Source organism: Ochotona curzoniae, unplaced genomic scaffold, assembly GCF_017591425.1.
Source record: "Ochotona curzoniae isolate NIBS_2020 unplaced genomic scaffold, NIBS_Ocur_1.0 scaffold_4506, whole genome shotgun sequence".
NCBI classification, from domain to species: Eukaryota; Metazoa; Chordata; class Mammalia; order Lagomorpha; family Ochotonidae; genus Ochotona; species Ochotona curzoniae.
In genome coordinates this window covers 41015680-41029244 of record NW_024467119.1, presented here as the reverse complement: position 1 = coordinate 41029244, position 13565 = coordinate 41015680, and the positions used below count along the sequence as shown (strand labels likewise).

General features: G+C 43.9%; 1 protein-coding gene across 1 annotated transcript in view; it reads left to right on the top strand.

Moving 5' to 3' along the window:
- Positions 1–13565, top strand: part of LOC121147171 (sodium/hydrogen exchanger 9B1-like) — an 84785-nt gene that overhangs the window by 27357 nt on the left and 43863 nt on the right. Inside the window, exon 4 of the mRNA XM_040966948.1 lies at positions 6090–6210. Coding sequence (XP_040822882.1) covers positions 6090–6210 — 121 coding nt within the window. The remainder of the gene's footprint in view (positions 1–6089; positions 6211–13565) is intronic.

Genomic DNA, 13565 nt, shown 5'->3' with positions numbered 1-13565 from the left:
ATTTGATTATTATAATTATGTCACACTATTTAGGGTACAAAATATCTTCAAAACTTCATGGAAAATGCATATCATGAAAAACTGCAAATAGATTTCATGGATTTTTATACCAAATAAACTGGTCTTTCAATTTCTTTTCTTTTTTCTTGGATATGAAAGATAGGTTTGTTTTGTTGGAAAAATTTTTTAATTCATGTATAGATTTTTCATACCATGCATTTCCTGTGAATTTGTTGAAGACACCTTGTATTTGTCTTTATGTATTATATATACTACAAATATGGAAAAAAGATTTTAAACATGTACATTGAATATATTGTAGTTATCTTGGAGAATAATATACCAGTAATACAGAAATTACAGATAGCTTTTAATTTGCTTTTTCTTGCCATATTTCTTTCTTTCCTTCTCATTTTTTATGATGTTTATATAATTGATCAGGATGTAAAGGGTCAAGGATTAAGAGAAAGTGAATAACACTATTGTTTCTAGTTTTCTTTTTCTCCCTCACATATCTGGGGAAAGGAGGGAGATAAAAGGAGATGCCACATTCAGCCTCCCACTTTAGTACCCAGGGATGGGGAAACCTAATATCCCAGGGTCGCCATGTCTCTGTGAGTTCTGCTTATGTGGTTTCAATAGTTCTGAAATGCTGTCAATCTCAGATTCAAGGATGAGGAAATCTTTCTAAGGCCCATTGGCTGATATAGTCTACTTTACAGTCTCCATTCACTCAGATATTTGCTGCCAACACTTGGCTGCAATAGTTGATCAATTTGTTCTGCCCTGCATCCTCTGTTATGGTACCAGATGTTTTCTGAAGGCCCTAGTGTACTGCCATATCCTCATGTGCATCTGGTTATGCCATCTACTGCTCTGTCTTAGCCACTGAGGAGGCCCAGTTTTAAAACATGCACTCCACAGATCCTGTGAGTCTCCCCATGGTTGGAGTCCTGAGTCCAATGGTTCAGTTGAGGGAATCCCCAAAGAAGCTTCATCTGAGGTGATCCCAGATTTGACTGTTGTATATGCTTGATAGTACAGGGTCTGACTCACCCATATCTGCCTATGCACGTGCTGATAGATGCAATTGCTAGGTCATTTCTGTCTCCAGCCCCATCTCTTTTTTTTTTAATTTATTTTTAATTTTGACAATCCTTACAAATTTAATTGGGGTAAAAAAGGTTCAAGGCCTAAAGGGGGATATAGAGGAAGAAGCCCCACCCAGTTTCCCACCCACCCTAAGTCCTGGATGTGGGGCATGCTCTGAGATACTCGATCAAGTGGTTCCAATAGTTCACCATTCATGGGTCGCTGCCAGTCTCGCCACTCTAAGCACGATGTGGTCGTTGAAGAGTCCATTGATTGCCACAGTCCCTTCTAGAGTCTCCATTTGCCCAGTGTTTTGCTGCCAACAGATAGCTGAGGTTGTTGCTTGACTTGTTCTGTCTTTTCTTGGTTAGGACTCTGAGTCCGGTGTCTCAACTAGGGAGATCCTCAAAGAAATTTTGAGATATTCCCAGTCCAGATTCCTGCGTGATCTAGTAAGCATAGGGCCCGGCACAGTCCATTGCCCCAATCAGCTGGTGGTTGCAGTTGCTGGGTCGTTTCTGTCTCCACCCGTGTCCTCTTGCAGTCCGGCCTGGTTCCGCCCTGGACGCACTTGTCCCTCGCACGTACCAGTAGGAGTTGCAGCCCAGTCAGGGCGGCCCACAGTAACCCCAACCAGGCCCACCCCCTACCCTGGCTTGCCAGTATGTATGGCGTACTAGTCCAGTCTGTCCCAAATACCCTTCTGTTCATATACTTGCCAACAGGTGTTGCAACCTACTTCCATCCAACCATCTCCTCCTACCGTCCCTAACGGATGTTGTTGGGTGTCTGTCTAGCCATCCCAGCCCCTGTCCTAGTTCCCATGCCCTCCCGTGGAAGGTGATGACCCACGAGGGAGGACCACGAGGGAGGACACTATTTCCCTCCCAGGTCGCTCCCATTCCAGTTGTGCCCTCTCCAGTTGGCCCTGTGGTTCAACTCAACGTGTCTAACCCTTTGTACCAGCTTCCGCCAGCTGATGCTACAACTAAGCCCCAACAACCCTCACCAACTCTGATTGTAGCTTGCACCAGTGGGAATAGTCAGCCCAGCCTGGTTTTCACCCAATCTGGTCCACATGAGGTGCGCAGGTGCTGTATCCCTGCCTGGTCTGGTCTACCCCCTACCCAGCTCACGCTCCTCAGTGTAAGTTGGTGTTCAGCTAGGGAACCACCCCTTATTCCCCTGTCAGCTCTGCCTCCTCCTTCCCTGGTTCTCACATGTGCTGGTTGGGTGCTGCGGCTGCATCCAGCTCAGGCTACCTCACCTTGGCATTCCAACTTGTGTGTTGCTTTTGTCACGACCGAACCTGGTTCGACCCACACTCTGTTCTGGCGATCAGATTTACCAGTGGATGACATGAACAGATTCATCCTGGTCTGCCCCGACCCATGCCAAATGCATGCCAATGGGACACTTTCTATGACCTCTTGGCTGTTACCTTCCATGTTCCTTGCGCTGACCTGCAGGGTCTGAGTCCTGCCAGAGGAGTTGCCTGAGCTCCTCCATCCGAACCCCTCCATGTGCCAGGTTTCGCGCATACCAGTGGGTCCATGTGCCAGTTCGCCTCCTGTCCTAGCAGGAACAGTGGCCTTTCCTAACTGGCCATCATCCCGTTCTGGTTCTTGCTGTAGAGTGTTTCAGCCCAGCCATGGTCGTCCATGCCCCCATATAGCTTGTATATGGCTCAGTTGAGGTTGGGACCTAGCCTAGTCCGTCCCACATCCACCCTGGTACTCCTAAGCACCAGAAGGTGTTACGGTCTGGCCTGGCCCGGTACGTCTTTTTCCAGTCCACACTTGTGCCAAGGGAGACGACAACTGTATCCAGATCCTGCCGCAGCCACATCCACCTGTCACGACCCCTGCCTTAGATACCGCGGCTCAACTCTGTGCTTAATGTGGACCAGTTGGAGCCAAAACCATGCTGGGCATGTCCTGAGCTGAACCCTGTGTTCCAATCATGTTTGTGTACTAAGGTTTGCTTAGTCCGAACATTCAGTTCTCAGTCCCACACTTACATTAAGGTTTCATGTCCCGGTTCCTGGGAATCACCAGAAATTAGTGTCTCACCTACGCTAACGCTGGTCTTACTTTTGGGTGTCCCAAAGCAGCTATTTCATATCATCAAAAAACCCAGAGCTCACCGCTGGGTGGCCAGCAGGCAGAGCCTGGCACCACTTGGTGCACTGGCCACCCAAGGCCAGGGTCTCTGCCCCCGCCAGTCTTGCGGCGGGGACTGTGGCCGAGACCCCAGCAGGGTTCCGTCCGGCAGAGGCGCCCCCGACAAGTGCCACCTTGATGGGGGGTTGAGCCTGCCTCTTGTCCTGAGACTATGGCTATGGCTGGTGGGGACAGGGGAGAGCCAGGAATTTACCCCCAGCTTCCAGCCATCCCCTGTGGGTACTCACCCACGAGGGGGCTTTAGGTGCTCCTGGGCCAGGAGAAGGCCTGGGTCTCTGCCCCCGCCAGTCTTGCGACGGGGGCTGTGACCAGCCCCATCTCTTAGGTAAACCAACGCATGCTGTAACCCAGACCAACCTGGCCCACCACAGACTCAACCTTCACATACAGCAAGAGGAACAACAACCTAGTTGGAGTGACCTCCAATAACCCCCACTAGGCCTGCGCCCATCCCCAGTTTCTGTGCTTGTCAATATGTGCAGCATTCTGGTCCAAGTCTGTTTCACATCCCTTTCAGTTCTCGTACACTTCAATGGGTATTGAAGCCTAGCTCACCCCAACCAACCCCACTATATAGCCTACACTCATGCCAGTGAGTGCTGCTCACCAGTGGGAGTTGCAACCCATCAGAGAGGTGCCCACAGTTTCCCTACTGGGCCCACTCCCAGGTCCAGATCTTGCACTCTCCAGGTGGTTTTGCAATCTAGCTTGGCAGGATTTTCCCCCAGTCCCAATGCTTGCCAACCAATGCTGCAGCAAAGCCCAACCAGCCTGCGCCTACTCTGGCTCATGCATGCACCAGTGGGTATAGTTGGTTGGTTCAGCCTGGCTTTTCTCCCAACCCAATCCACATGCAAATAGGCATTGTAGCCCTGCCCGGCCTAGCTGCCCCCACCTTCCTATCGCCCCTGTCACAGTTCTCACACTTGCCAATGGGAGCAGCTGGGGGGTCTGTACTGCCTCCCTATCAGGCTCGCACTTCTCCCCCAGGTCTCATGTGCACTGGTTGGTGCTACAGCTTGGCATGCCTCAATTCAGCATTTGCCAGTGGGTGCTTTAGCCTGGCACATCTCGGTCTGTGCCTGAGCTCATGCTGGTGGGTTCTGCAACCTAGTCCAGCCCAGCCAGTCCCCAGTCCCAGCCCTAATGTGAACTGGCTGGTGTTGCAGCCCAAAATGACCTGTCCTACATCCTGTCTTGGTTCTCAGATCTGCCAGTGGGCATTATGAACTGGGCCAACCTGACCTATCCTCAGACCCAACCTACTCATATGCTGCCGGATATTGTAACTCAGCCTGGTCTGGGCTGCTTCCAGGCTTGGTTCTTGCACTCATCTGCAAGGACTACATCCTCACAGAGTAGTTCCTCAAGCTCCTCTATCAGGTCTCCTTCCAGTAGTGGATCTTGAGCACACCGGTAGGTCCTTGGCCCAGACTTAGTCCACCTCCTATCCTGGTGGGAACAGAGGCCTTGCCCTCTGGCCCACACCATTCCAGTTCTTACTGTTGAGTGATACAGCCCAGCCACACATGGTCCATGCCCAGACACCTCACATGGTTCAGTGTGAGCCAAGACCTAGTCTAGTCCATCCTACACCTACCCTGACTCTGACCACTCCAGTAGGTGCCGGAGTCTAGCCCAGTGTGGCATACCCCAGACCCAGTGCACACCCATGCCAAGGGACACTGAAGCCATGTCCAGCCCAGATCACCACCCCTCTCTGGCTCTCTTGCTTACCAGTGGGAACCACAACCCAGCTGAGGCATCTCCCTGTCTCCCCAACCAGACCTGTTCCCAGCCACAGATCTTGCACATGCCAGTGGTTGTTGTGGCCCAGCTCAGCACAGCCCATCCCCTGTCTTGGCCCATGCCATCAAATGCTTCAACCTGATCTGTCCCAGCCTGCCCCCTGGTCCCAACCCTCACTGGCGGGTATTGCATCCTAACCTTGCTCAGTCTGCTGCCTTCCCTGGCTCACACAAACCAGCAGTTGTGATAGCCTAGCTTGCCATGACACACTCCAGCTTGGCTCCTGCACATGCCAGTGTACTTAGGTTTAGCCTTGCACTGCACAGTCCACTCACCTCTAGAACCACTTTAGACATTTGCTGACAGGTGGAATTGCCTTGCCTGGCCTGACCAACACTCAGGCCTGAATCCCATGCTCACCAGTGGGAGCAGTGGCATAACAGAGGAGTTTCCCAAGTTCCTGCTCCAAGTCCACGCACAGACCCAAATCACACACATGCCAATGGATGTTAAGCCCTTACTTGGCATAGCCTCCACTGCATTCCAGCCTATGTATGAACTGGTGGATGTTGCGGCCTGGGCCGTACCACAACCCATCCTTGGGTGTGCCTGTGGGTGCTGCAACCTGGACCAGCACAGCCGGATCCCAACCCCAGTACCCATGAGTGTTGGAAGGTTCCATGGACGCATGCCTAGCTCAGCCTGTCACTAGCTCCAGCTTTTAAGCAAATCAGCAGAGATTGCAGTTCCCTGTGGGTGGGCCCATATAGCCCCCATGGAATCTGCCCCCAGACCTTATTATGACCCCTCAGTTCTCAGTTCCTTTTTCTGTGAGCTTTTTAAAGCTTTTTAAATGAAAATGGTGGGAACTCCAATCTGGAAAATGCTAAATCAAGGGACAATACAAACTGAGCTACTGTCACAGATTCATATACAGGTCATGAATGCAATACCCTCCATGTTAACAGCAACCACCTACATTTAGTTATGGAATTTAGTGGCTTAATACACTCTTAAATCATATGGAAAATATGCCTGTTGAAATATCTCCTTGTTGTACTTCAGATTACTAATGTATATGAAGAAAACTGCCTGTCAGAAAAAGAGGAAACAAAACCACAGAAAAAAACAAGAATATGTCCCTGTTGTCCTCCACAAGGAAGATTGAATAAAATTATTACAAATGGTATGTGAAATAGCATATTTATATGGAGCTGTATATGGACAAAATAGTCTCTTGAGTTTTTCAAAATCACAAGTAACAATCCTTAAAATATTTTAGCCTTTTTCATGCCTTTTTATGTTAAATGTTTGAGATTAGAAGCAGCATAAATTATAAAGATTTTTATTGCAGCCCACTCTGACACTTACTTTTTTTTTTTTAAAGATTTATTTTTATTATTTTTTCATTGGAAAGGCGGATATACAGAGAGGAGAGACAGAGAGGAAGATCTTCCGTCCGATGATTCACTCCCCAAGTGAGCGCAACGGGCCGATACTATGCCGGTCCGAAGCCAGGAGCCTCTTCCGGGTCTCCCACGCGGGTGCAGGGTCCCAAAGCTTTGGGCCGTCCTCGACTGCTTTCCCAGGCCACAGGCAGGGAGCTGGAAGGGAAGCGGGGCTGCCGGGATTAGAACCGGCGCCCATATGGGATCCCGGGCGTGCAAGGCAAGGACCTTTAACCACTTGCGCCACCACGCCGGGCCCTCTGACACTTACTTTTAAGTTAATTAGGAAGAACATTATCCACCTGATCATATGAAAGCTCTTTTAAAATTAGGCCTCAAGTTTTAAAGCCTTTCATTGTCACTAAACTTTTTGACATTTTCTTTTTTTAGAAATAATTGTTGTATTTGATTAAACTTAAGAAAGTAAAGAGATTTTTGACCTCCAGAAGTTTCAAGCCTATAGAGAAAAAAAGCTAACTATGATGAAGGAAGTAACAAGTTTTCTAAAAAAGAAAATGTATAGTTATATTTTAAATACATTTTATCAATTTATTCTTGCCAACTTCAATTCTGACAGCTAGTTTTATTCATTAACTTTTCAACAATAAAGGCTACTTTTTAGTTAATGTGAAATACTATTTTGAGGGACCAGCATTGTGACATAGTAGATAAAGCCACTGCCTGTGATGCCAACATCTCATGTTGGGTGCAGGTTGATCGCCCAAGTGTTTGGACCCCTGCTACCCACATGGGAGATCTAGATGAAGCTTCTAGCTCCTGGATCTAGATTTTAGCCTGGCCCGGCACTGGCCATTGTGGCCATCTTGGCTGGGAGGTGAATGGACAAACTGAAGATGTCTCCTTGTCTCTCCCTTCTTTCCACTTTTCCTCCCTCCCTCTCATTTTCCTCTCCTTTGCTCCCCCTCTCCCTTTCTTTCTCCCTCTCTCACCTGTCCCTCTCTTCTTCTCTTCCTTTTCCCTGTAATTCTTCCAAATAACTAAATAAATTTTTTTTTAAAAAATACTATTTTGAAGGCCCTCAGTCATACTTTTCTGTGAACTCAACGGTTCTCATCTTCCATGAAAGGTTAGATTTCTTTGTAAAAAGACTTTCTGCATTTGGGTTTTACATGTATGTTCTCTTGTTCCTGTCTACTTAGTGGGTGGTTTCTGTAGAGGAGTTGTCAGGAGTAGGGCTAGAGCCTGTGGGTGAGGAAGATATGTATTGGTCACAAAAACTTTTCCCCTAACGTCCAGCTGACTGACATTCAGAAAATAAATGAGAAGTTACAGGACATCAGTTTTAAAACTTTGCTTGTTTCCCCTTTTGTTTTCTTTCATTTTCAATTTTGCAATTTTGGAGAAACTTATTGGAAATGGAGATTTTCGTATCTTTCATATTTGATTCAGGAGGTTTTGTGTCTTTCATACACACAACCTGTGCTCACACTGGCTCATGTATATGCAAGTATAGAATTTTAATCTATAGACATGCTTAGAACATGTCACTGTTAGGAACCCCACTCTGTTCATCTTGGAATAAGTGATGTATAACTGCCTTTAAGTAAAATTAAACAAAGACATTCCCGTAAAATGAAGTAGCACTTTAGTTTTCTCTGTTATGAGTACTGTTCACCATTACCACTCTAAATACAATTTTGAATTAGAAATCTTAACTTTCACCTGCACACAACAATCAGTCTCTCAACACATTTTTTTTTAAGATTTTTATTTTATTTTTATTGGAAAGTCAGACATAGAGAGAGGAGGAGAGAGAGGAGGAAGATGTTCCATCCATTGATTCACTCCCCAAGCAGCAGCAATGGCCAGAGCCAAGCCAGTCCGAAGCCAGGAGCCAGGAGCAGGAGCCTCTTCCAGGCCTCCCACACGGGTGCAAAGTCCCAAGGCTTTGGGCCATCCTAGACTACTTTCCCAGACCACAAACAGGAAGCTGGAAGAGAAACAGGGCCACCAGGATTAGAACTGGCACCCATATGGGATCCCAGTATGTGCAAGGCTAGGACTTTAGCTGCTAGGCTACCACACTGGGTCCCTCTCAACACATTTGATTATATTATGTCTATGTCTAAGTTGGGGAATGGCATGCCTAGTTAGAAAGAAAAGGATGGTAGAGTAAGATTTTAAGCCATTATTCCTATTATTTTAGGATTCTAAAATCATATTCTAGAGACTTCTGGTTTCTGGTTCTACATATAAGAACTCAGAAGATGTTACCTGTTCAACAACAAAGGCTGGAAATGGAACACTTCTTAATCCTTAAGAGAAACTTCTATTAGGGCAAAAGACACTCCTAAAACTTGGAAAACAGGTGGGTGGACACAGAGACTCCTCAGGGACAGGATCAAAAACTCCTGTGGGAGTGAATGACTGAGTAGGAAAATCTGAGTTGTAATGTACAAGTAAGCTAAAGCTCTATACGAACAAATCTGAGAACTGGAAAACTACAGAGGAGAGCCTGTTTCGGGCTGGAAGAGGTCCACACTTTCGTGTTTTAACCCCTGCAGCCAACCAGCAGAAGGAGAGCAACAGTCACTGTGAAAGCACAGTGATCTGTGCTTCACAAGGTCATCTCTGAAGAGGGTCTAACTTATAAAGATTTTTATCAGAACCTGACCAGCCTAGGAGAAGGGAAATACCTAACTCCAGTCCCCCTCTAGTCTTCCATATGGGAGTAGAGAATCACGTCTAGCCTGCTCTGACCATCCTTTACCACCCTATATACCACTGTGCAGTGGCTATGCGTTTCACATACATGTGGCACAGACCTATTCAAGGGCTGTAGAATATCCCTCTACCCTTCTTCACTAAAGCCACATTACTAAAAGTCTATTTAGCAAAGTCCATTTTACTCAATGTGTTATGTCACTATTCAATTAAACTTTAAAAGATAAATTAAAAAAGGAAAACTCACATGTCAGGGGTGTTAGATTGATCACAGTGTGCATGTTGAAATTGTCACATTATATTTGATATGCTAAGCCATCAAAAGTAGACAATATATGAAGCTATACTGGTATTATGCATAGAGAGAAGTTATAGGATGAAAAATACTAAAAGTAAAAAACATAGAAATGACAGATGTATTTGGATTCCATTAATGGAAGGTAGGCAGCTGAAAATGTCTCAAGATTAAGAGTAAATCAAAAGCAACTCCCAGACAGGAACAGCAATGAGAGAGAAAAAAAAAAGATGAGAAATTAATAAAAATATCCAAAAACTGTGAGACAGCTACAAAAAGTAGAACATACATGAACTGGGAAAACCTGAAGAAGAAAAACAGAAATAAACCTCAAGTATTTTTTGAGGTAATACTGATTAAATTAATGTCAGATACCACATCAGAAGTTCAGGAACTCAAAAACACACCCAGTAGGATAAATATAAAACAAATAAATCAATATCTACTTGTAGGAATACACTACTCAAACTTTTAAAATCAGATATATGTCCTAGCAAAACAAAAACCAAGATCTAATTATAGGTTATTGAATTACACATTAAGAAAAGGAATGGTGAAAGATATGCTATTCTAATATTAATACAAAAATGTAAAATGGTTATGTTAATTTCAGATAGAATATATTTTTGAGCCTTGAAAGTTACCAGGGATTAGGAGCATCATTATAGGGGCCAGTATGGTGATACAGCAAGCTAAGCCTCTACCTGTAATGCCAGTACGGTTGTCAGTTCAAGTCCCAGCCGCTCCATTTCTGATACAGCTTCCTACTTATGACCTGAGAAACAAACAGAGGCTGGTCCAAGCCTTTGGACCCCTTCACCCACCTAGGAGGCCTAAAGAAGCTCCTGACTCTTGGCTTTAGACCATTCTAGCTCAGGCCATTGCAACCATTTGAGGAATGAACCAACAGATAAAAGGTCTTTCTCTGTGTGTGTGTCTCTGTAGCACTGCCTTTCCAATGAAAATAAGTATTTAAAAAAAACTCTGCTTTCCAAGTTGGAAACTTCAATCTCTGACATAATAGATTTTGCTGACAGTTTCAGTAAAAACGTGGTTGATCTCAGCAGCCCCATCAGTCATCTGGATACCATTGACATTTATAGAATACTTCATCCAACAATAGCCAAATACAGATTCTTCCAAGCTCACATAAAACATTCACCAAGCTAGACCATATTCTGAATCAATAAATGCCTCTGGACAAATTTAAAATAGAAATCACAAATGTGAACTCTGAAATGATGAGTAGTTTAAATGAGAAATTAATAACAAAGTCTGAAAAGTACCATAATAGGGATTGGCATTGTGGCATAGTGGGTAAAGCTGCCTCCTGCAATGCTGGCTTCCTGTTTGGGTGCCAGTTTTAATCCTGGATGTGCCATCTCTGATCAAGTTTTCTGTTTAATGCCTGGTAAAAGCATTGGGAGATGCCTCAAGTTCTTGGGTCCCTGCCACCACATGGGAGCCCTGAATGAAGCTCCTGGCTCCTGCTTTGGCCTGTCCCAACCCTGGCTTTTAAGGCCATCTGGAGAATGAACCAGCAGAATAAAAATATCTCTATTTCTCTCTCTCTCTCTTTCTCACTGAATACATCTTTTTTTTTAAAAAAAAAAGTAATGTACTGGGCCCGGCACAGTAGTCTAGTGCCTAAAGTCTTCACCTTGCACACACAGGGATCCTATATAGGTGCCAGTTCTAATCCCAGTGGTCCCACTTACCATCCAGCTCCCTGCATGTGGTCTGGGAAAGTGTTGAGGATGTGCCAAAGCCTTGGGACCCTGCACCCACGTGGGAGACCCAGGAGAGGCTCCTGACATTGGATTGAATTGACTCAGGCCATTGTGGCCACTTGCGGAGTGAATCAATAGATGGAAGATCTTCCACTCTATCTCTTTTCCTCTCTGTATTTCCAACTTTCCAATAAAAATAATTTAAAAATGAAATATACTTCTAAATAACACTGATTCAAGGATATCTTATGAGAAGAATATTTTTAGCTCAATGAAAACTTATCCAAATTTTTGGATGTAACAAAAAGCAAAACATTATTATGAATAGAGAACAAGTTATGAGGAGAGAAACAATAAGGTTAGAATAGTTGAGACCTGGAAGAAGCTCCTGGCTGTTCACTTCGGATTCGCTAAGCTCTGTTATACCTTACTGGGAAGTGAACCAATGCATGGAAGAGCTTTCTCTCTGTCTCTTCACTGTATAAATCTGCCCTTCAAATAAAATAAATCTCAAAAAAAAAGCCCTTTCTAAACTAGAAGACTGTCTACTAGAAATCTATAGCTAGCATCATACTTAATGGAGATACACAAAAATTTGCCTTTAAGATCAGGTGCAAGGCTAGCACTCTGTTTCAACATTGTACTCACTATGTCCATTAAAATAAATCAGAGGAGAGAAATAAAAAGACATATTAGGAAGGGAAAAATAAAACTTTTCATAGAGGGTGTGATAGGAGAATCAAAAAAAGGTAATGTTGTAGGACGAAAGGTTGGTAGACAAATTATATTTTCATATGTATCAGTGAATATCTGTAATTTGAAATTAAGAACAATACCATTTATATTGGCACATATATATATATACACACATATATACACATATATATACACACATAAATACACACACATTTATGTGTAACATGTACATAAGAAAATTATAAAACTCTGCTTAAATAAGGAATCAGAAATTTAAATAGATATTGTCAGATGTCAGTTCTTCCTACCGTGATCAATAGATCAAAGCAACTCCAATAAAAATTCCACTAAGTTTTTCCTTATGGATATTAACAGACTGCTCCTAAAGTTAGTGTAGCAGGCAAAAGATCCTGAAGCTAATGGAATTTTGAAGAACAAACAGAATTGACTTATTCGACTTCAAGGTGTCAATAACCATAAAGTTATTGACATCAAAGCTGATGGTGGGGGAAGACTGTAGGAATAGATCCATGGAACAGACTAGAGAGCCCAGAAAGACATGAATACAATGTCATCACTGATCTTTGATAAAAGGGTAAAAGCAGTAAAATGGAGCAAAAGATGGTCTCTCAACAAATGGTGCTGGAACAAATGGACATTCACATTTAAAAGGAAAAAAAAAACACTTTACACCTGCCACAAAAATTTACTCAGTATAAAAAAGAATTTTTTAAATTAAAGTTTAAAAAAATTAACTTTATTCAAAGTGGACAGTAGACCTGAATGTAGAGTGTGAAAGCCACAAATTAACATAAAGTAACAGAGGATAAAATGTAGATGATCTTGGGTATGGCAGTGACTAGAACAACACCAAACACACTCCATGAAAAAATAATTTAAGAATAAAGTAGTAATTGGTAAGTTGAGCTTCTTTACGTTAGAAACTTCTCTGTGGAATATACTTGCAAGCACAAACCACAGAGTAGGAGAAAATATTTTCAAAAGACATTCCTGATAAAGAGTACTATTTAAAATACATAAGGAGGGCCAGGCACTTGACACAGTTTCTTAGGATTCCCACATTCCATATCAGATTTCTGTGGTTCAAGTTCAAGGTTTGCTTCCAGTTCCAGCTTCATCCACACTTTGGGAAGCGAGTGATGAGTCAAGTACTCTGAGTCCCTGCCACAAACCTGGATGGTTTGGATTATGCTTGGGACTCCCGGCTGGAGTTTTGGATTATGCTTGGGCCTGCCCCTCTCTAGCTGTATTTGAGGAGCAAAACAGTGGATGAAGATTTACCTTGGTCTCTCTAACTTTCAAATAAACAAAACTGATTAGTTTTTGTACACAATCACATGTATGTTTACACAGCGGGCACTTAAATCTCATAAGAAGACACACCACTTAAGGCACGCAAAAGAGCAACTTGTAAAATAAGATATGCAGATGGCAAGTGAGCGTATGAAAAGATGTCCAACATTGTGTCATTATGGAACTGCAAATTAAAACGGCAAAGGTGACCACATCCCTACCATAAGACCGAAATTTAAAGCACTAAACCATGGGGTAAACTGAAATGCATATTGCTAAGTGAAAGAAGCCATTCTGGAAAAGCTACATTCTGTGTGATTCCAACTAATGACATCTGTAAAACTCCAAACTACAGACTCAGGAAAAAGATGAG